The following is a 24,791-nucleotide window of genomic DNA, read 5'->3' on the forward strand; positions in this document are numbered from 1 at the left end:
GAGAGAAGCTCTGGGGACGAGTCCTGATTCATGGTTGTTCTCTTCCCCTTTGCCAGGGATTGGTCCAGGGATGGGCTTTTGACCAATTCTAGCCAATGAGATAAAAAAGAATGTCTGCTTGGGCTTTCCAAAAAGATTTTCCTCACTGACAGGAGTGTGGTACACAAGGAAAAAGGCACTTTTTTCTCTATCACCTTCCTTCTTGCGTGTGACCCTATCGTGTGCGATCATTAACTTGAGCACATGACCATTGTCTTGCACCCACGAAGGAAGATGCTGCCAGCACATCAAGGGTGCAGAATGGGAAGGCAGATGGGGTCCTTAATGGGTCCTTAATGAACTGTGGAACCCACACTGGAACCCCTTCCTTTCAGACTTCCTGTTAGGGTTGATAATTAAATGTCTTTGTTATTTAAGCCACTGTTAGTCTGGCAGTCTGTCTGTCTGCTACTTGTAATCAAACACATATTATCTTAAAAACAAAGCAAACAAACAGCAATAACTGTGAATCCATACCTCCCAAACTACCCCAAACCCAGACTTCTCTCTGAGTTTCAGATCCAGCTATTTGCTAGGCCTTATACCCAGGTATACCATAGATACCTCCAACTCAGCAGACCCCCAAACCAAACTCATCCTCTAACCTTGCAGACCTCCCCTCACCTTATCCCCAGGATGCACCACCACCCACCTGGGTGCACAAGCCAGGTAGCTGGGAGTCACTTCAGTTTTCCCATATCCATCAGTCACAAGTTATGTTGATCTGACCTTTTACTCTGCCTTCTTCTCCAATTCCATGGTCATTGTTTTATTGGGGACAGAGGTTCGTCATCTTTCTCCAGGGCCACTGCTTCCCAAGTGCTTTACTTGCCTTAGGTTGTATTTCTCTCTAAACCTTTCTCCACCAGCTTCCAGCATGATCCTTCCGAAGCGCAGCTCTGACCCTGTCATTGCCTTGTCTGAGATCCACTGAAGCTTCCCAATTGCCTAAGGGGGTGCTTCTCAAAGTGTGGTCCCCTCATTTCTCCTGCACAGAATCATTCCCTCCACTGTCTAATTTCTGAACTTAGTTACCATGGACACATTTCTATTAGTACATCCATCACACATCATTATAATTATTCGTTTGTTTGCCTCTCTTTCTAGACTGTGAGCCATCTGAAAGCATGGACTGTGGGCTTTTCTTACTCTTTGTTACCTACAGAGCCTCAAACAGTACCTGGCTCATAATAATTTCTCTAAACCGATACGTAAAATTGACTGAAAAGACAGAGAGTGGTTTCCTTCCCCTATGCTGGCAGAGGGACTCCTCTCACTGCCTTTTCTCAGCTCTAGGATGAGGTGGGAGAGAGTGCAGCCTGGGGTGGGGGGAGGAGGGAGCAGAAAGGGGCAGTTCCCTGGGTTGCATTTGATGTGAGAAGCCTGGGGAGGAGGGCATGGGGCTAAGTAGTTTTTAAATGCCATCATCCAGGGATCTCTTTCGGCTGAATGGCGGGAGTGGTTCATGGTCAAGGCAGGGGCACAGCTCTAGCCTAGGCCTGTGAGAGCCTTGCGCTTCCACATTGCTTCTCAAACTTGAAGGAACATCCGAATCACCTGGAGGGCTTCTTCAGCTGCAGATTGCTGGATTTTCAGTTTTAGTAGATCTTGGGTGGGGCCCCAAAATTTGCATTCCTAACAAGATCCTAGATTATACCCATGATGCTGGTCCAGGGACCACGTTTAGGAACCATTGCACTAGAAGCATAGTGGTAATGGACCCATGTTTCTGAACTTAGGACACATTAGAATCACTTGGGGAATCTTAAAAAATATAGATGCCAGGACCCTACCCACACATGGGTCTGGAGGTGTAAGTGGACAAAGGAATTTGGACTTCCATTGAGTAAAACATTTGTTTAAGGCTCACTTAGAAAATTTAATGAATTGATGAATTCATCAAATGTTTATTGAGCATTTGCTATGTGCCAGGCATTGTGCTGTTAATGGGAACGCAGAGATGAAAAAGACAGAGTTCTGCCTCTGGAGAACCTCAATCCAGTGCCCGGGGGATGTATCAACAGTTCTAAAACCACGTGGGAGAGGAAGGATGGCCTTATACCCAGAGTACTATGGAAGCATTGAGATAGAGCCTCTAATCCACCTTGGGGGACAAAGAGGAAGCTCAGGGTGGGGTAGAGAGGAGATGATGAGGGGACAGCCCACTTCAATAGTTGCAAAAATCCCAACAGTGTAGCTTCCACTTGGTGTAATATGAGCCTTCACTGAGCCCCAGGCATAGTGTGAAGAGCTTGTGCCTAAATCCAAATCCATGCTTTGCCTCTTACTAGATGCACAACCTAGGACCAGTGGCCTAACCTGTCTTTTTCTCACTTTCCCCGTATTTAAAAGGGGAAGGATAATAGCGTCTCCCTCATGAAACTCTTGGGAAAACTAAATGATACAACACATGTAGAGTCCTAGGTAGAGTGAAGGACTCCAGTGTCAAGGACCAGAGCCAACCCCTCGGACCAGCTCACAGTTTAGTAAGCACTTGACAAATTTCCCATATCCTCATATTGTTTCAGAAGGCCCCTCCCCTTTTAAAAAAAAACATATCTTTATAGATTTCAGAGAGAGGAAGGGAGAGGGAGAGAGAGAGATAGAAACATCGATGATGAGAGTCACTGATCCGCTGCCTCCTGCACGCCCCCTGCTGGGGATCGAGCCCGCAACCAGGGCATGTGCCCTGACCGGGAATCGAACCTCGATCTCCTAGATCCTAGGTCCATGCTCCACCGCTGAGCCACGCCGGCCGGCTGGAGGGCCCCTTTAAACCTCTGGCTGTGCCCCATCCCCGGGAGCTGGGCTTCTCGTTGCTGCGTGGGGACCTACAGGCCGGCGCACCCTGGGGCGCCTCGGATTCCAACCCCTACACTAAGCGGCCCCCGCAACCACAGTTTTAGCGTCTTGTATCAGGTTTCCAGTTTGCATGTTCTTTCTTCTGCCTGTGTATTTGTCCTGGGCAGCCTTTCCCCCACCTCTTTAAAATGACTGTTTTTACCTACCATACACAAGAAATCCCCAACACCAGGCCCGTGAAATTGTGTCTCAAATGTATCCTGACTTTGAATGGGAAACCTGTATTTAAATTCAGAAGCTGTGCTGTGGTGGATGCCGTGTTTGGACGTCCGAGGGCCTTTTGTTTCCTCTTACACTGGTGGTGGTGTCCTGAAGGACTAACTTCCTCATAAAAGGTTTCCTGAAAGGGGAGGTGTGACTGCATGGTTTCTGCCTGGTTTCTGCGTGGGGCTCACTATGTTTCTTTGGCTTTTGGGATCATATTTTAATGCACCCTTTTGGTTAAAGCCACACTTCCTTTGATCCCAAATTCTCAGTCACATTTCTACCTGCCCCACAGCTTCCCTTCTTTTCTCTGGAATCTGGACCTTACATGGCTCCCAGGTGTTCCTAGCCACCTTCATTTGATCTTGCTGGTGCTCACTGGCTGCAAGTCCCAAGTCTCCCTTTTAGACAATATTTATGTTGGCTAAATATTGGCACAAGGAAGCCATAAAGATGGCATGTGCACAAACACCCCAGCAGGTCGCTGAGCAGATGTTCTCACATTCACAAGTTTTCATTTATGGGCACTCATGATGACACCTGCCTTTGTGGGCAGTGTGCCGATCTGTCCTCTTAAGGATGGGGGTGTGCTCCAGTTCAGTGTTTCTCAAACTCTGCTGCACGTTAGCATCTCCTGGGGAGCATTTACAAATCCCAGTGCCCAGGCCTACCCCCAAACTAATGAATTGGACTCTCTGGGGGTGGGACTCAGGCATCAGTGGTTTCTAGAAATCCCCAGTGTGCAGCCAGTCTGAGAACTGGCTCCCCAGTTTAGTGCTTCTCAGACTTCAACGCACATAAAAATCACTTGAGGGTCTTGTTAAAAATGCAGACTCTGACTCAGTAGGTCTGGGTGGGCCTGAGATTCTGCATTTCTAATAAGCATCCCAGCAACAATGTGGATGCCGCTACCCATCTAGGGACCACCCTTTGAGTAGCAAGGCTGTAGACCGGTCTAGTGCCCATTCATCAGTCTTGAAAATAATTTTCCGGAATCATTAGAGTTATTAAGTTTGTGATCACCCCCATATTTATCAATGTCCCCTATGTCTCTGCTCCTTCTATATTACCCTGCCAATTCCCTACAGGCAAGCCCTATGGCAAAGTCATGTCTCTTGATCTCAATACTCTTTTCCTCTAGATCTCGATTCACTTGAAAACAACTCACACGGTAGAATAGAGAGCCATCTGGCTGAACCTAAGCGGATTTTTCTGTGGATCTTATTTTTCTGTCTATACACAAAGCTCATTGCGCACAAGGACATGCCCCCCAGGCAAAGCAGACTTCGAACATCGTGTGATTTAGCAAATCATAATAAGCCAGGATCTTATTACTGTTCCAAATAAGTGAGTCACAAACACTAGGTCTTCAGTTCAAAAAAATAATTAACGATGACTAAAGGATAGGGGAAAAGCACAAAGCAAAAAAAGTAATTTTCAGTTTTCAGAATTGGCTAGGATTCTGTATTATAGTACCTTGGAAAATGTAATCCCCTGGCCAACACTCTATTGGCTTTAGAACAATGTTTGTCAAGCAGTTATCTGTGAACCCTGGTCTGTGGACATGTTCTTGGGGATTCAAAACTCCCCTGGTAGGCTTCTTAAATAGTGTAGTGAATGCTGATAATAACTTAAAAACTAATATAAAGCATATTACATCATCAGGGTGGCTAATCATGACCAAGACTCATGGTTCCAATGCTTGCATTTTCTCTCTGCTTATGATTGTATAAATGCAAAATAGTCGTACTTTAAATGTTGCAGGCTAGTGATAAAAGAACAAAAAACAGGGGGAGGTTTAATATAGTAATTATGCATTTAAGCCAAGAGAAAGCCCAATTGTATTACATGGAGTCTTATAAAAGTTTCTCAGTAGTTTGGATAGAGAAACGCAATAGAAGAGCTAAGAAGTCACTCACCATGTTATATTTCACACATGGTGCCACCCAAAGAAACCACATCATAGCAATCAGGACCATTTTACATTGAGCGCTACCATTTAATCTCAGCAAAATAACATTGTCTATCACATAAAATCATTAACATACATTTGCACATCACCGACTAGTATTTAATTTTTTAAATTTGTTATGTTGTGTAGTTGCTTCAGAACTACAAGCATTGTTTTAAACTTGTACATACTCAAGTTACTTCCTAACGCAAATAATTTAAGTCATTACTGGGACAACTTTTTGTCTTTCAAAAGGTCTTGCATTTACTCATTTAGAAACACAGTCTTTGAACATACTCATTCCTTGGGCACATGTTAAATTGCATTAGTACTGGCACATGTTAAATTCCTTTAGTATTTTCAAAAATGTCCTTGTGGCCACATTGTAGCCTCATGTTCTGAATTTTAAGGCCCTGTTAAGGGGACTCTGTTGGAAATGTAAACTCAGTGCTTAGATTATATTTTCATATTAGCTGCAAATATCGTAGCCAACATTTTCTGGGGACAATATTTCCCTGCTTGGAAGTACATGCCTGGTGATGCCATTTTCAGACTGGAGGGTTGTGGAGGGCCCAATATGACAAGTCAGTGGTGAGTAACACTGGGCCCATAAGAGAGCCCACTCATACCTATGATTTGGAGGGAGAAAAAGTGCTTACAGGCTGCTGGGCTTCTGGCTGTCCACACCCTGGAGAGGGGCAGAGTGGCCGTACGACTGCCGAGGGTAGGGTGTCCTCTTTGGGCAACTGTTGGCTGCCTTTTGAGAGGCAGTAAGACTGGCTCTGAGGATTCAAAAGAGAAATACATAAAAATGCTATTCCACTCATAAAAGCCAGCTGCCCCGTGGGGTTGACTTTCAAGGGATGCAATGTCTTACTAAACTGCCAGTGCAGGGCACATGATTGTCCTCTGCATCTATCTAAGTACTTTATGAACAGGTTTCAGTTTCTCTGAAAGATACACTGACAGGAAGGCTCATAATCTTGGCTAGTGTGTAATGCTATTTACAGATGATTTTAAAAATAATGTCTTTCCGAAGAAGATATTTGTAGGTTTGCAACCATATGAGTGTAAGTTTAATTTACAGCAAAGGAAAAAACCACATAAACGAAGTTAGAATTTACATACAATTTTGGAATTTTATTCTCTTTGCTCCTACTGTTCACCTAATAAATCATTCTTGCTGCAGGAAGCTATAGTAGATGCAGCAAGACCTTATTAAAATTCTTATTTCAACAGCTTTAGCTATTCATTTTTTAAGGTTTTACTCTGCCCTGCCCTGTGGATAGTTGGTTCCAGCTGGTAGTCTTTTAGTCACTTGTTGGTTACTAGTGATTGAGACATATCATTCACATGAACCTAGGCATTGCAGAAGAAAAGTAAACTACTGAGTCTGTTTCATGGATATTTGCAAATATCTGGATGTTTGACTCTGTTTAGAAATAATACTGGTATATTTTCACCTTTCAATCCAAGTTATATGGCCTTGTAGAAGTATTTTTACCTTGATCTACTGATATTTGCAACAAGACCCTCTCTTCCCTGCAAAACCCTGATGATCATAGTCTATGAACTTTTGTGCAGCTTTGCTATTTACTAATAGCACTAGTTATTCATCCCACAAATACATATTAACCATTTTTCTCTCTACAGGGCACTATTTACCACCCCATTTTAAACACTTTTCTAAAAGCATTTTAATCTCCCTCCTAAGAGGTTTTAGACTGATGGAGAAAAAAATATATTCCAAAAGCATTTTAAAAGCATGGGATGCTGTTTGAAAACCAGTAATAAGGGGTAATCACAACCCAAAAGTCTAAAAGTATCAATCATGATTTCATAGTTTAAATTTCTACACATGCTATAACCAAAACGAAAACTGTGTTTGATTCCCAAAGGCAATAAATACTTACCTGATGATTGCCCATTTTCGTTTTTCTGAGATAGTTGTTCTGTATTTTATTAAGAGATCAGCTCTCCTAAAGGCCAAATTTATAATGGTTTTCCCAGGACATAATATCTCTTTAGTTTAATAAGTAACCTTTGGCATTGAATTTGAATACATGGTTGGGGATGGGTAGGGAGTGGCCATATCTACAAATGAGCTTAACTTGTCCAAGCTGCCTTGGCAGGCCCTTTTTAAAATAAAATATTTATTAGAAAATCAAGAGTAGGCTTTTTAAGTTAAATAACTTCTTTACAACTAAAGGGCTAAACCTCTCTCACTTCTGGATTATTGAAAGAGTGTTTTTAAAAAATGTTAGATATTCATTTAAAATTTCATACCTTGTAATAATAAAAGCATTACCCAAACAAGAACGACTGAAAAATCTATTTTACTAACATCACTATTATTGGTACAGAAAATCTTTGAAGGTCTACACTGAGTTATGCTAACATCATTTTTATAATTTAGCTAGTTTTTAAATTTTAAAAAGTAATACATGCAGTTAGTAAATTTTTTTTCTAATAATATGAAAAGTTCCCATGAATAGTAAGCCTCCTGACCTCCCAGATCCTCCCCCCGTGGTTTCTTGTTAATTCTTCCAGAAATGGTACGTGTACACAGCCATGTGTGTCTGTCTCTCTATTTATGTTTATCTCTTAGCTCTGGACTCCTTTTTTTCTCTCTCAACAAATGAATTTGTACAATGCATTCTGTTCCATACCTTGTATGCTTCATATGCTAAACACATACATGTCATTGGCCATGTGGTTGTTTATTATGGGTATGAACCAAACCTTATTTCATCAGTCCACTATTCAAGGTCACTGAATCTTTGCATATGTGTCCCTGTTTATCTGTAGGATAAAATGTTAGGATGCAATTGCTGGCCAAAGAGTATGTGCGTTTAAAATTCCAATAAATGTTGCCAAGCTGTCCTTCTCGTGGACATAAATATGCTGAACCACTCTCAAGGGCCAGCCGACAGATGAGGCCGACTTTCAACAGACAAAGCGTGTGCCCCACCCCCAGGATAATATGTCAGTGCTCATTTCCCCACATATCGGCCAACACTGAACATTATTAAAGTTTTTCATTTCTGCCAATTTCAAAGATGAAAAATGGTTACCTCACTGTTTAATGTACATTCCTTTCCTTTGATATTCCTAAAATCGTATATCCCATTTTTAAAAAGCCATTTGCATGGATTTTTCTGTGGTCTGCGTATGTCCTTTATTTTTACTTTGAGTTATTAGTGTTTTCATTATTTATTTGTAACAACACTTGGTTTATAATAATAGCAAGGCTTCGGTCAAGTGTAACAATTGTTTTTCCTCAATGTGTTGTTTGTCTTTTGTCTCTGAGTATGTTTTGAGTGTGTACGTGTGTGTGAAGAAAGTGTTAGCGTTTATTATTTAAGTAGATCACTCTTTCTTTCCTTGGCTTGCTTAGAAAAACATCTCTGCATTAAGAGGATTAAAACTTTGTGCACATTTTCCTCGAGTTCTTTTAATGACTTCACTTTTTAAGGCTTACATCTTTGATCCATTTGGAATTGAGTAAGGAGGGAACAGAGTCAGCTTTCGTTTTGGTTGTTTAATCAATCCGAGATAGTTAATACATAATTCACCTTTCCTCTTCTAGTCTAAGATGCCATCTTTAGTTTATGCCAAAATTCCCATGTAACACAGTATTAAAATTCTGAGTGTTTATTAAATTCTGAGTGTGTATATTGATTCTTTTGTTCTTTAACCTATATCTATTGAAAGCCTTGGATGTGCTGATTGTTGGGGCTACAACAGTGGACAAGATGGATGTGAATTTTCTCTTCCTGGAACAGTCAAGTGGAGGAGCTGCCCGAGAAACAACCCATTGCAGGTTGTTGTATGGGCTGCGAAGGCCACAGACAGGACGCTGCGACAAAGGGGGACGCGTGTGCGTGCACATGCGTGCAATTTACTTTGAGCAGAGTGTGTGCTCTTCAGGGAGCTAACATTTAAGCTGGGGACCAAAGCATGAAAAGGAGCCCATCGTTTCAAAAGAGAAAGTGTTCCAGATCAGGTGTTCTTAGCTTGGGCTAAGGCTCAGCAATAGGAAAGAGCTTTTGCAAATGAGAAGAAATGAAAGGTGGTCAGAGGCTGGAGCCTCTCGTGTGCCAGGCAGGGGCATGAGAGCTGGAAATAGGGCGGCAAACAAGACAAAACTCCCCTCCAGGAACTGCCAGCGGAACTGGGGGGGGGGGACACACAAGAAGACGTCAGTTACAACTAACGCTTTGTCCCTTCGCTATTATTTTGTCGTTAGTGTGTAATTTGTGCTCCACAGGTTTTCCCAGCCCCAGGCTTCTCAGGGCCCAGCCCTCCCCGCCCCCCTCTGTGACTCAACCTCCGCATCACTGACCCCTCCCAGACTCCTTGGCCAGTGACGTCTCTCTCCCGCCCTTCCTCTCCCACCCCCGACTGTTGAAGCTCAAAGTCCAGGAGGAACAGGCCCATCCGATGGATGTGCAGTGTTCGATGCAGAGATAAGCTCTGCTCCAGGGTGCTGAGCTACTGAGCACAGGAAATGCGTAAAGAAGAGTCATGTGCAGTTTATGGCTCCAGGGAGGTGAAAGACACAGGACACAATGCTTAGAGGCCAAGTGAGAAGCTGACACTGTTTTGTTTTGTTTTAATTTTCCTAGATCACCACCACTAGAGCCACCTCTGGGGTATTTAAATTTTTCCATAGTCAGGTTTGGATTTGGCTGAAACATAACTCTTCCTAATATCACCTCCTCCTGTCTCCTCCTCAGCTGGATGGGTATGCAGTAAGGTGGCCAGGGTAATTCTAAGCAACAGTAGGGGAAGGAGAATTCCTCTAGGAATTTCTGGAAGGATGTCAGGGCTGGAGGCCCAGAGAGAAGGTGGAGAACTGCTTGGGAAGGAAGGGTGAGAAGACACGACAGGGGCAGAGAAGGCCCAGAAGAACATCAAGAGGATTGTTTGCTTGTTTTTTTGTATCATTATGAATATTTAGTGATTCTAAGTTATTAATAGGTGCTGTGTAATATCTTTAGTAGACTAGGTCTATTTATTTCCACCTCTTGGGTTTGGTGGTTCTCAAAGTGGGGATGTCAGCCAAAGCCTTAATTCCCCCTAACCTTGTGAGTCTCCATAGCAAGTCATAATTCATTCTGGCTGAAGAGTCTTTCCTTCTGTACCCCCTGCTAAAGTTAAGTTTCTAATACTTTTTAAAAATGCTACTTATACATCTATTAAGAGTTAAATTGTACCCTTACCCCCTCCAGAAATAAAGATGCATTGAGGTCATAACCCTCAGTACCTGTGAAGGTGACTTCATTTGGAAATAGGGCCTTTGCACATGTTATCAAGTTAAGAAGAGGTCCTTAGGGTGGGCCTGACCCCATTATAACTGGTGTCTTTATAAGAACAGGAAAATACCATGTGAAGACACACACACAGGAAAAGGCCATGTCATGATAGAGGCAGATTTAGCTACAGACAAAGAGCACCAAAGACTGACGGCCACCACCAGAAGCCAGGAAGAGGCAGGGGATGGGGGCGGGGGGTTCTCCCCTACAGGTTTCATAGGGAGCAGGGCCCTACCAGCACCCTGATCTTGGACTTCTGGCCTCCAGAACTATGAGGCAATAAATTCCTGTTGCTTTAAGTCACCCAATTTGTTGTACTTTGTTACAGCAGACCCAGGAACTAATGCAACATCTAAAACCACCCCCCCCCCCAAAAAAAACCCAAAAATACCTCATTAGTTGCTATGTTTCCCCCAGCAAATGCATTATGTTGTATAATTTGCATTTGATAACACTTCCATTTAGAAAGGCTTTGGGAAAATCTCGAATATATGATAAGATCACAAGTGTTTCAGGTTATTTTGTAGTCATACAGTATTGAAAATAACAAAAGCACACAGATGCTGATTTTTTAAATATAACAGACAAATTGAACACTTGCCCAATATCTATTTCTGCAGGGAGAATCCATAATATTTTATTTATTTAGTGTAATTTAGGTAGAATCCAAAAATTGTAGTTGATTTTTAGACTGATATTTTTCTCTGCATAAACAAAAGCAAAAATGTTAATATTTTGTCATGTTTGTTTATAGTTTTTCCCCCTCCACATTAGTTAATAAATTCCCAAGAGCAGAGACAGGCCTATTGCTTGACAAATCTCCACAGTGTCTGCATGTAATGGCTACTTAAAAAAAGCTGTTTCTGGTCTGGATACATGGAACAGATGACAGATCTCAGAGCGGAGGGGAACTGGAAGAGATTAGCCAATGAACACATATGTGTATATGCATAACCCATGGACATAGACGGTAATGTGTGGTGAAGGTGGGGGGGGCTAGCTGGGAGGGCAAAGGAGGGATATGGGGACATCTGTAATATTATCAACAAGAAAAAATTGCAACAGATTTCCGTGTATTGATTTTGTATTCTGCAACTTAAAGAAAAAGACTGAAATCTGCAGAAAATGGTTATGGTTGCTAAAAACAACTATTTCTATACTCTTATACCTTCCCAAGTAGTATAAAGCATGAAAGTAATACATTTCAGCTTGCAAGCATAAAAACAATTTTTCAAAAGCTCCTAGAAAAAGAAGCCTCTTAGCTCAGTGATTGGTTAACAAGTACATATTCTATATTCGCCACATGCTAGGCTCTAGGGCATGCGAGAGATCCGGGACACAGCAACACCCCTGCCCTGGTGGGTACTTACGCTCTAGTTGGGGAAGTAAAACATCCATATAAGAAAAACACCTTGATTGAATGTAGCATTTTGTGGCAGAAAGACCATAGCAAAAACCCAAGAGAGTGAAGACCTAGGTTTTAGGCTGATCTCTGATGGCTTATGAGTGTGATCACATCAGAGTCACAGTCTCCCCAGTAACAGTTAGATTTCACCTCTACATTTACTTCCAGACCTAAACTCCTGTAAATAATTTGGATTTAGGAAGCTATAATGGGACTCTTTTGGTTGCGAGTGACTAAAAACCTGACTCACAACAATTTAAGGAAACAAGGAATTTAGTGGCTCACATAACTGGAGAAAGGATTAGCTTCAGGCACAGCTGGATCTAGCTACTCAGAATATTTCGCTGTCTCTCTCCATGCCTCAGGTGTGCTTTCTCTCAAAGGGATTCCCTTCTCAAAGGCAAGACGGCTGGCAGCGGATCCACATTTCCATCCACACAATCCCAAAACCAGGGAAAGGAAAGTGAGACCTTCCCTTCACCCTAAGTTTATTTTTATTATTATTGTTCAAAATATTACAGGTGTCCCTTTTTCTCCCCATTAACCCATTCCACCCTGCCCCACCCCCCTCCCCAGTCCCTCTCCCCACCATTGTCCGTGTCCTTGAGTTGTACATATTTGCATTATAAGTTCTTTGATTAATCTCTCCCCCTCCACCCACCCCCCGCCCTCCATCCCTCTGAGATTCGTCAGTTCTGATCCATGCTACCATGTCATTGAATCATTTCTGTTCATCAGTTTATTAAGTTCTTTAAATTCCACGTGTAAGTGAGATCATGGGATGTTTGTCTTTCTCTGCCTGGCTTATTTCACTGAGCATAATACTCTCCAGGACCATCCATACTGTCCCAAAGGGTGTGAGATCCTTCTTCTTTACAGCTGCGTAGTATTCCACGGTGTAAATGTCCCACAGCTTTTTTATCCACTCACCTACTGATGGGCACTGGGGCTGTTTCCAGATCTTAGCTATTGTAAACTGTGCTGCTATATGCATAGGGGTGCATAGATTCTTTCTGATTGGTGTTCTAGGCACCCTAAGTTTTAATGTATGTTCTGGTCTGATTCTCTGGCCCAAACTGGGACTCATGCTCATCTCTGAACAGGTCACCATAGCTGTTGTGAGGACTGGATTTTATGTCACCTCTAGAGTTGAGAGAGGAGCCAACCCCACCCAAATCACATGGTCTGAGAGTGGGAGAGGGGTGGTCGTCTGGAGGAAATTGGGGTGTCCTTGATAAAAGAAGGGTGAATAGATGGTAGGCTGGTCAAAACCAGATATGTCCACTACAGAAGACAAAGGAGCAGCATGTGGGAAGTAAGAGAAGGGAAAAAGAAGGGAGAAGGGAGAGACCATGAGGATGGGAGCCCAGAGTGTTGGGAGGCCACTCGGAGGCTGAGAATTGACATTGGAGCCACCGAAAGAGGAGTTAAGTGCCCTTTCCCTTGGAACTCTCACTTGTGGTACAGCTTTCTGTTTACCCCCTTGGGCGACCTGACTGTGGCTGACCCGCCTGTGGTTGGGCACATTCAATAGCTGTCCACGCACCTGAGCAGTGTCCCTCTTCTACTGGCCCCGTCCTGTGGGAGTGAGTGGGACTTGGTGCTGGTGTCTTCAGCAACGGAGCAATCAAGGAAGGAGCTACTCTAGGAGGGAAAGGGAAGTTGAGGTGCCACAGGACCTCCAAAGAGAAGAGCTGAGAGAACTGGGCTTGGCTGGGAAGTGAGGGATACAGCGGGACCAGGGAGCCCTCCGCAGGGGGCGTTAGAGTCTGGAGACGTGCAGATGCAGAGCACAGGAAGGGAGGGAAAGACCGAGGGCCAGCTTAGGAAGCCGGCCTGGAGGTGGAAGAAGAGAGAGGCATCAAAGAGGTCGGATGGTTCATCAGAGAAAGTGATAAAAGCAACGCGACACAAATGAGGAATATGTAGCCTTGTGATGCAGGCTGCCTCCTCTGGGTCAGCCCTCACCCACTAATTTTGTTTTGTTTCTTAAGGGGTATGAGAAAATTTAATGGTGGAGGAAGGTTTGAACTAAAAAAGACACAAGAACAACATTCTGCATGGCAAGCGGAGAGGCAGGTCAGCTCTTAGCGCAATGTGATCGGTTTTATTGCTGTTCCACCCTGCAGTTGCCACCCCTCTCCCAACTTCAGAGAACCAGGGAAGCTGGGTTATACACAGAAAATATGAGGGAGGCCTAGGTCTTATTGAGTGGGATTGTCCCGCTCACTTCAGTCCTGTGATCACTGTGTCACCTTGGGGAGTGGTTGGGCCTCACACCCATCTTCCAAGCAAGGATGTAGTTATACTAAATATACCAGTACCTCACTATTCCTGAGAGTCCTTACGCTTCTAAAAGCTCCCAAGCACAAGATACTTTCCCCCCACACTGCTCTTCTCTTACTAGAAATAACTTTTCCAATCTCTGTTGATTTGTGGGAGTAAACTACAGGGAGGAATGTTAGATAAAAGTTCTAAATTTTAGAAAAGAAAACGAATGCCTTGAGTTTGGACGCATTTTTGTACTTCAGGTATTTATAAGACAGCTAATAAAAGTCCCAATGGACAAAACCTTTCCCACCACCAGTATGTGAGATTCCCTTTTAGTCTGGTCTTTTTCCCCAAACTGAGCCTTATCTCAAATATCCTTAGGCCTAAAGGGAACATTGTTTTTAAATTTGTTTCCCTGTTTACATATTCTCACCCCAAAATAAGACATCCCAAGGGCAATGACTGTCTCCTCTATACCTTTCTGTATTCATAGCCTTGGATGACACTTGTCACATGGAAATAATGCAGCTGCCTTATAACAGTTATTTGTTGAGTGAGTGACTAAGAGCAATGGATTTTTTAGAAAGCTGTCTCCCATTGGTCAGATTTTGTTATGAAGAACTCCAAGGGACATAAAAATTTCTTAGCAGCAATTTAATTCATGCAAAAATTCCTTCAATAAATGAGTAATTTGGTTGGAAAAAGTGTGTGTGTGTGTGTGTGTGTTTGTACAGGGATTTTTCTTCACATTAAACCAATGCAGGTTAGGAATGAGCCTGTGCGTGATCCTGCAGTTCTTAAATTGTTTCCTATTAGCTTTCTTTTAAAGGGAATTGATTAATTCGCACATTCTAATCCACTGCTTACTTAATGAATGAAATAGATAATTTATTGAGTGTTTACTATGTGCCAGGTGCTCTGCTGGACACTAGGGACTGATGGTCACAGAACCAAGTCTGAGCCCTGCGGGGCTTACATTCTGTTGGGGGAAACATAAAGAAGTGGACACAAACAACATAATTACAGATTTTGAAAAGTGTGAGGCTGTGATGGAAACTGACAGCGATGAGAAGGTGAGCAGTTGGGGGGGTAAACTGCAAGGGGGCAGGAAGGAGAGGCCTGTGTGCAGCGGGGGGCTGGGGGCTGGAACCTGGAGAATAGACACAGCATTTTGAAGAGGTAGGAAAGGTAATTTCAGGCCAGAAAAAGGAGGCCCTGAGGTCAAAACGCTTTGGTACATTTGACTATCAGAAAAGATGTCAGCTTGGAAGCTGGAGGGAAGAGAGTGCGATGAAAGTGGAGAGAAGGCAGAAGAAACAGCAGGCTCTGGCTGGCTATGGCGAGGGCTTTGAAGTTCCTTGCAGAGAATTTTGAAATCACTGAAGAATTTTAGCTAGGAGAGCGGCACGACCTATTTAGCGTTTAAAAGGTTGCCCTAGGTGTGTGTACGCATGGATTTCTCTGCGGCAGGGCAGAAGAAAACACACGGGTGGGGAGGCTTCTGCATGGAGCAGGTGAGAGAGCCAGGGGCTGGATGCAGGGGTGGCGGTTAGAGGTGGGCACCGATCTGGAAGTGGAGCCAAGAGGACTTGCGGATGGATTGGAGCTGGGGACAGAGGACAGAGGAAAATTCAGCCTGTGTCTCCCAGCTTTGAGGCTCCAGGCCCTGGATAGAAGGCCGTACCTCTAACTGAGGTGAGGAACCTCGGGGGAGGGAAGAGGTCTCGGAGCAGGGCCACCAGGATTTTTGGCTTTGAATCTGTGAAGCGTGAGTGAGATGTTTATTGGACACGCAGGGGGTGATGTCACACGGGCAGTTGGGGAGGAAGGATGCCTGGGTTAGAGGTACCTTTGGGGATCGTGAGCCTCAGTTAAGTCGGAAGTCAGGTGGGTGGAGAGTGGGCGGGTGGAGAGGAGCAGAGGAGGGGACAGAGGAGAGGGCTCAGGGCTGAGCCTGCTGGCCCGAGGAAGCGGGGAGACAGCACAGGGGGCAGGAAGGGGCAGTGGGTCATCACTGAGCGAAACGGGGAGAATTCGACGTCTGGAAAGGCAGGACAGTGTTCCAAGCAGGTGAGCAGGTAACTGTGCTGAATGCAATCTATGAGGCGAGCGAAGTGTCTAAAATATATTTTACTTGTAAAAATTGACCTTACAGCCTTTTAGGCATATACATGTCATGTGAATGAAGCAATCTTTTCTCAGATAGTTTTACTTTTTTCATTACAAATTAATAATACTTTTTTTAATTGTTTCTTATTTATTTATTTGTTTAGTTAGTTAGTTAATTAGTTTTATTTTTGTTTAAAATATTACAGATGTCCCTTTTTCTCCCCAATGACCCGTTCCACCCCGTTCCTTCCCCCTCCCCAGTCCCTCTCCCCACCATTGTCCATGTCCTTGGGTTGTGTATATATGCACATAAATTCTTTGGTTACTCTCTCCCCCTCCACCCACCCGCCCTCCTCCATCCCTCTGATATTCATCAGTCTCATCTATGCTTCCATGTCATTGAATCTATTCTGTTCATCAGTTTATTAAGTTCTTTAGATTCCACGTATAAGCGAAATCATGTGATATTTGTCTTTCGCTGCCTGGCTTATTTCACTTAGCATAATATTCTCCAGGTCCATCCATACTGTCCCAAAGGGTACGAGATTCTTCTTCTTTACAGCTGCGTAGTATTCCACGGTGTAAATGTCCCACAGCTTTCTTATCCACTCATCTACTGATGGGCACCGGTCAGAATGGCTCCATCAACAAATCAACAAACAACATGTGCTGGCGAGGGTGTGGAGAAAGGGGAGCCCTAGTGCACTGCTGGTGGGAATGCAGACTGGGGCAGCCACTATGGAAAACAGTATGGAGCTTCCTCAAAAAATTAAAAATGGAGCTGCCGTTCGACCCAGTGATTCCACTCCTAGGAATGTAGCCTAAGAATCCTGAAACATTCATCAGAAAGGATATATGTATCCCGATGTCCATAGCAGCACAGTTTACAATAGCTAAGATCTGGAATAATACATTTTTATTCAGTTTAATTTTTGAAATTTAGCAAATTTAATTGAGTTCTTGTAAAGAGAATTGATTATAATTGGAGTCAGCCTGATCGGGATGAGGTAGAGCAGGCGGCTGCTCACAATGTCACTCCAAGGACGCACAGGTCTCCCTGGCCACCTCGCTCACCAGGCAGAGGCTCTGCCCCATCCTGCTACTCTGTACTTAGCTGGGGACCATGAGCTGTCCCTTTCTCTTCACAGGCTTCCATTTTTATAACTCTACAGCTTGGGGTTAGACAGCACCTTGTAAAGTCCCTTCCATCTCAAGACTACTTGGACCATTTATCTAGCCCTTTTTTATTAAAATGTATTAATATCCATTAAAAAAAAACAACACATTTTTTTTGTTCCAAAAATTTGCCTAAGGTTAGCACTGCCAGTGTTAATGTGCCCAAAAAAAAAAAAAAAAAAAAAAAAGTTTCTGACTTCTCTTTTTTTAAAGAAATATGTTCTAATTGATTTTTTTTAGAGAGGGGGGAAGGGAGAGGGATATAGAGATAGAAACATCAATGATCGGCTGCCTCCTCCATGCCCCCTACTCGGGATCGAGCCTGAAACCCAGGCATGTGTCCTGACTGGGAATTGAACCGGTGACCTTTTGGTTCGTAGGTCGATGCTCAACTGCTGAGCCATTCCAGCCGGGCTGTTTCTGACTTTTCATTTCATGATCCTGGGCTAAGCAGCAGCAAGATGCAAGATCCCCATTTTCAGACTCTGATTACATTTATGACATTGAAAGCCTGTTCCACGTTGTAAATTAAATTTTACTTTACAAGGGCACGCTATGGCTAAGATGCCTAAGATAGGAAGAGCTCCTTGTCTCTTAAACTCCCCCATATTTTGGCTCTATATTGCTGGCTGACTTCAAGACCTGAACTTTCTATAAAGAAGGCACATGTTGCAAGTTCTTTGTTCTGAGGCCCTTTGCTCTCCCAAGGACCAGCATGTGTGGGCTCCACTCAGGAGGTCGATAAGCTTTATTTGATGATCTACACATGGCAAAAGGTAGACTAAGAATGCTATTCCATAAAAATCTTTTCTCAGTCTGCATTTCAGATCTCATGAATATTCCCGAACTAACTTTAAAGGCTGTACAAAACTGTCATATAAGTCCTACATAGCGATAAAAGATAGATCATTAATAGTACAAAAAGCTAATAAATCACTTGCTGACCAATATGCCATAGAAATGCCAAAAGGTAAAGTGATGAAGGTTACACATCACTTTTTAACAGATAACAAAGGCGTCCTAGTATTTCCTGATAGTCAAGACTTTTACAGATAGAATTCTTAAAGTAACAGGTACGATCAAGCATTGCTCAGAATTTAATCAGTAACTTAGATAAGCTGACAATTTCTTTTCCACAATTTATTTTTTTAAATCCTCATTTTAATCCTACTCATATTTATCAGCCCCCCGAGAAGAGCAAGTTCAGAGTTTTGCAGTTTACTTTTGGGGTACATGTTAAGTGGCTAGGACAACATGAAGCCTTTCAAATGATCAGTGAGTGAAGATATTGGGGTGCTGTGTACCTCAAATATGTTTAGCAGCTGGCTGAGAAAACAAATACACAGACAAAAAGTAATTATGTGCTCAGTAGATGCACAAAATAAACAGCGATAAGAATTGCAAACAGCACTGCCCCCCCTTAGCAAACATAAAAATCCCATATGGTTGGGGACTCGTTTTCTACGTAAAAATATTCATTTGTTGTTGATTTGGGGTTGTCAAGGGAATTTGGGGAGGGGACCCTGTTGTGAGCAAGTGTTTAAAAAGGAACATTTTTAGTTGGTTGAAAAGATACACAAAGACCTTCTTGTAGAAAAATCAACTGCATCACATAGGCAATAGTAAAACCCCAGGTGCCTAATGATAGCTGTTATATACACTGCAGGGTTTTAATTGGGTAGAATTTTGTCTGGAGCAACCACCCAAGATAAGATTGTCCTGTGGTACCTGAGAGTACAGAGGGGGGTTGGAATGGGGAGGAAGGCCAGAGGTCAGTGTACTTTGGATTGGTGAGTGTGCTAGTTAATTTTATGTGTCAACTTGACTGGGCTTAGGGATGCCCAGAAGCTGGTAAAGCATTATTTCTGGGTGTGCCTGTGAGGGTATTTCCAGTAGAAATTAGCATTTGATTCAGTAGACATGAGTGAAGAGAAGGTTGCCCCTCACTGATGTGGGGTGTTTCCAGAAGAGATTAGCATTTGATTCAGTAGACATGAGTGAAGAGAAGGTTGCCCCTCACTGATGTGGGGTGTTTCCAGAAGAGATTAGCATTTGATTCAGTAGACATGAGTGAAGAGAAGGTTGCCCCTCACTGATGTGGGGTGTTTCCAGAAGAGATTAGCATTTGATTCAGTAGACATGAGTGAAGAGAAGGTTGCCCCTCACTGATGTGAGGTGTTTCCAGAAGAGATTAGCATTTGATTCAGTAGACATGAGTGAAGAGAAGGTTGCCCCTCATTGAAGTGAGGGTCTCAATAGAACAAAAGAGGCGAAAGAAGGTCCAATTCCTGCTCTCTCTCCTTGAGCTGGGACATCCATCTTCCCCCACTCTTGGGCATTGGAGATCTGGTTCTCAGGCCTTCAGACTTGGACTGAATTATACCACGAGCTTTCCTGCTTCTATGGCTTGCAGAAGGCAGATTGTGGGACATCTTAGCCTCCATAGCTGTGTGGCCCAATTCATATACTATAAATGTATGCATGTATTGGTTCTGTTTCTCTGGAGAACCCTGACTAACACAAGGTTTGTAAAAGCTGCGGTATTGAGTTGAAAGATGGGCTTGGTATTTCAAGGTTGTTATTACCCACCTCTGTGTTTCATTTCACTTGACAAGCCTAGATGTTTTATGAAATCTGCTGAAATAAACCAAACTGACCTACTATGTGCTGAGCACTGTGAAAATGCTAAAGATACGTGATAAAGAGATTATTGGTGTCATTGATTGCATCATTGTTGAGAAGACATGCAGGCATCATCTCATGCATTATGGAAGGCGCTGTGGAGGCAGGCCTACTGTTAGCCTGTGTGCACCTGGACACTCATTCTGGTACCAGGGAGTCACTATCCCATGGCTCAGATTTCCAATGGGAAGTTGAAGACAGGAAAGAGCCAACAGATTTCTCACTTCTCTTACCCCTACATAACAGTTTTGAGTTGCAGTAGTTTCATACTGATGCTTGAGAGTTGTCGCACAAGACTAAGCAACAAACTGTTTTTAAAAATTTTTTAAATTTATTTATTGATTTTTAGAGAGAGTGGGAGGGGAGAGAGAAAGAGAGAGAGAAACATCAGTTTGTTGCTCTACTTATTTATGCTTCATTGGTTGATTCTTGAACGCTCCCTGAGTAGAGATCAAACCTGCAACCTTGGAGTATCAGGACCACACTCTAACCAAATGAGCTACCGGGGCAGGGCAAACTGTGTTTTCTTGAGAAGCTGTGGTTTGCTCAGGAACATAGTATCTTTTATTTACTTTTTATCATTTCTTCATTCATATTTCCCCCCCTCACTCTTGCTGCCCTGCGATTGTACCCCCTAATAAAGTGTTAGCATGCAAGCTCTATCCATCTGTTTTCTAGAGAATTGGGGCTAAGACGTTATTTTTAATGTCTGGAATATTATCCCTAGGTGCCATGGGGTACGTAACCTAGAGTGGAAGAGAGGAGGAGGAGGGAGAGGGGGAGAAAATCATGGAGGGCTTCCAGAAGGAGATGGCCCTTGTATAGGGTTTAGAAGGAAAAGCAGTTGGGCAAAGTGGGGTCAATAAAGGAAGATGAAACAACATGAACACAAGTACAGAGACATGAAACTTAATCAGGGAATAAGACTTCTACTTACAAGGCAAGTAGAAAATGTGGAAGTCTTGGAGTCTTACTAATATTTTATTACTTATTTTTATTGCTACTTAATGATATCAAGTAGTATTAATACTTAATGTTAATGTTATTACTAGTGATATTATAACTTAATATTATTAGTTGCCTGAATATTAGTAAAAAGGCTGCTTTAACTTTTCTCTCAGTCAAACCTCCCACTAAGAGGCAGGTAAGAGGTGAGAGGGTTTAGGAATACCCTGGAATTTGCATATAGGTGGCCTGAGGACTGAGGGCACACAGTGGATTTTTGTTTGTTTGTTTGAATTGGTTGCCAGTCAATTTCACATAAAACTCAGAATTCCTGTTTCTCTTGAAAGATCAGAACTGGTAGTATGGGAATTATCACCCCCCCATGCAAACAGATGGGGGGGGTGGGCACACTTTAGATGAAGGGCTCATGTTCCCACATCACCACTACCCCCTATCCAGGTCATGTTACTCGTTCACATGACTTGCCTAGTCCCTCTAGCATCTGAGTTTGTAAATCTGGGAACTTACTTGATATTGGGCATTTGAGTTTGCAAATCTGGGAACTTACTTGATATTGGGCAACCTTGAACCAGTGAGAAACTCTCGCCCCCTCAGCCTCCCAAGGCCGGATGTCTCTGTAGCCATGAGAGCTCATCTTGCTGAGACTGAGACGACTGACACAGACAGACTCAGGCGCAGGCACGTCTGATGGGTGAAGCTGAGGTCACATGCTCATGCCTTAGCTGCAAGGGTGGCTGGGAAGGAGCATATTTGGCACTTGCAGTTTCTTTGATTGGAGATAGACTCTGCCTCCAGCCGGATTAATGCAACGTTTAGATGCCAAGCAGCCAAATGAATGATACAAGTCCACTAGAAAGGGGGTGACTGTCTAATTGTGGCACATCTGCCAATGGGGCACATGAGATGATTCCAAACAGCCTTGCATCATTTTACGTATATTAGAAACATACAAATAGGGCATCAAATCTGTGAAGGACACAAAAAGTTTATAAAGAGTGTGAAGTATCACAGTTTTAAGAAAAATCTTGAGTAAATAGTAGGTTTGATGATACTTAGAAATTATTCAAATAACTTAACTTTTGGAAGTTGGTCTATCTAGATAAGTGCAAATCATTAAATTTCTCTTTGTGCCATAACATAACAATAATAATATGTTTACATTTAATAATAATATATTCGATAACAAGAATAATATGTTTACATTTATTTAATTCTATGGGCCAGACAGACCCTATTCTAAGCACTTTGCATTTGTTCGTTTGCTTAAACATCTCATCAATTTTATGAGATAGTGACTATTATTTTCCCAATTCTACAGATGGGGACCCTGAGGCACAAAGTGGTTAAACAACCAGAGATCCCTCAGTAAATAGTTAAATAGAATTCAGGCCACGCTCTCTACCTGAAAACCATGTAATTAGGGTGGATGTAGATTCTGTGCAATGATTGTATGGAAAATCTTCAGAACTGATCTGGAATTTGGAGGTGAATGCTTTTGGAGAACTCCCTTTTATGTCAAATGGTCGGTACTATTGACATTTTGGGCCAGGTAATTCTTTTTGGGGGCCAGGCTGTCCCATGCATTTTAGGACAGCATTCCTGGCCTCTATCCAGGAGATGCTAGTAATACCTTCTCCAGTGGTGACTAAAGTGTCTCCAGGCATTGCCAACTGTCCCCTGGGGACAAAATTGCCCCCTGTTGAGAACTCCTGGTCTAGAAAATTCTGAAGCATCTCAGAATTCCCAGAGGAGCCCAGAAATATATCCAGCCTGATGAAATGATATGACTAAGCAGCTCTGGTATGTTTTCCTGTCTATTCTCTCACAGCATCATGTAATTATTTGTTAATAGCAGGTGTGTCTAGTTTCTCATTTCAGAAATAAATGCATGGTACCAGCTTGTACCAGCTATTGGTTTTTAATGCAGTATGTGGTAAATCTTTAACTCTGTGATTTATTATTATGAACAACTAGCTCCTTATTTTTTCTAGAATCCAGTGGCCACACACTTGGCAAGAAATTATAAGTGACCTCAATCTCTTTAAATATTTAAGCCAGTCCACATTTTTTTTCCTTGACTTGGTGTTTAGTCATATAAAGAAATTTTTGGGGGGTGGTGGTGTTCTGTGTAAAATAAACTAGATCCATTCTCTATAATTAAATATGTTTGTTAAGATTTTAATTACAAAGTTTAATATTATGATCATGTTATATTAATATATCATAAAACATTGACAAGCTACAAAAGGTCAAGTCACCTTTCAGGTGAGGAGTTTCGGTCATTAAATCATTGACATCATACTCTAGCAAGAGCTTTAGCTAAGCCTTTTTATTTTAGTGTGCCTTGGCCTGCGTGGCACCTCTCATACCATTCTCTGCCAGTCAAAACACCTTCCCTTCCAATCCTTTCAGATCTACCCAAACATTAAAGCCCAGAAAAAAAATCCCACCTGCTCCATGATTGCTTCCAGAATTTTTAATCAGCAGAGCCACACTCTTCCACTGGGCCTACATATCACCTTGTACCCATCACCATGTTCAGTGTTTCATTGACGTAAGGACCCAGATTCTCAACCATACTAGAATGTAAATCATTGAAAGGTAAGGATCATGCCTTATTAGTCTATCTCCAAATACTTAGCCTAGGACCTAGAAATCACTTAGCACATTTTTGTTGAAAAAAATGTATCCTTTTGTTAAATGAATCCTTCTCTAGAATCAGAAATCAATATATTTGACAGCAAGACAAAATCAGTTGCTAACTATTTCTGCTGTTCGGCTGCAAGAATCATATCATGGCGGGATCCACGTGTCGAGTCTTCCAGCCTCTCCCAGCTGTCTACAGAGTGAGAGATTTTCCTCTGGGATTTTCCTTAATCCAAAATGTTACCTACTTTGTGTTTCTTTCACATTTGAGAGTTAATCACAATCTTTTGTGTTAATTTCATGGATGGGGCCCATGAGGCAATCTTGCACCCCATATACTCTCTGTAGCCCGGATCAGGATTACCTGCCTAAAAAGAATCCCACAGGAACTTTAATCCTTCAACAGATTCACAGTTCCCTTTAGATACAGGCCCTTTGGTAAGTCACAGTCTGAGTCCTCTTATTTATTGTTGCTTCTGAGAAGCCCATGGAACCTGCCATGCTTCCCCTCTTGACAGGCCCTGCTACCCAAGGTGTGCTACCCAAGGATGGTACTGTGTGGACACTGATGCTCTCTTAAAAGGAACATAGAGTGACTATCCCTCTACTTCAACATTGCCCCTTATCTCCTATGTGCAGAAAATAGGTCTTAGCTCAGAATAAAGCTGGCAGTTGTTTGAGATTGAAAATGTTCATAAGAGACTATTCATATAGACAAAGAAAATTGCGGCTGCTTTATTTTTGAAGGTGGACCTAATTGTCCTCACACTCTCGCCTGGCTGGGCAGTGTGTGTGTGTGTGTGTGTGTGTGTGTGTGTGTGTGTGTGTGTAGGGGGTAGAGGTGAGAGGAGTGGGGCCTTAAATCCACCAATTAAGATGCTCTTAATTTGGCCCTTCCGGTTTAAATACCGTCATCTCATCGGGTCAATCAACGGTTTCTATTCGCCAAATGCCCCACCTTGAAGATTCCATCTTCCTCCCCTGTTTCCCCTTTAGATGTGGCAATGGGAACTAAAATAATTCAGAAAACCCTTTCTCAACAGAGCCTGGATTTCAAAACGGTGTTACTCAGACTAAAAATATCCTACATTTTATTTCAAAAGGTGAACCTTGACTTTCTCTTTGCTTTTCTTTTTCATAATTGTTACTTTCTCAGAGGCAG

The 24,791-nt window shown here is 42.7% G+C and overlaps 1 protein-coding gene across 1 annotated transcript in view; it reads right to left on the reverse strand.

Annotated features, from left to right (window-relative positions):
• The window catches only part of ANXA13 (annexin A13), a gene marked incomplete at both ends in the record, with an annotated part of 44,523 nt that extends 37,539 nt beyond the window's left edge, over nt 1-6,984 (reverse strand). The window contains 2 exons of the mRNA XM_081116498.1: nt 5,716-5,838; nt 6,970-6,984. Of these exons, the coding sequence (XP_080972624.1) occupies nt 5,716-5,838; nt 6,970-6,984 (138 nt within the window). The remainder of the gene's footprint in view (nt 1-5,715; nt 5,839-6,969) is intronic.
• Between the last annotated feature and the right edge of the window lie 17,807 nt (nt 6,985-24,791).

The sequence above is a fragment of the Miniopterus schreibersii genome, assembly GCF_964146895.1.
Source record: "Miniopterus schreibersii genome assembly, chromosome: 17".
NCBI lineage: Eukaryota > Metazoa > Chordata > Mammalia > Chiroptera > Miniopteridae > Miniopterus > Miniopterus schreibersii.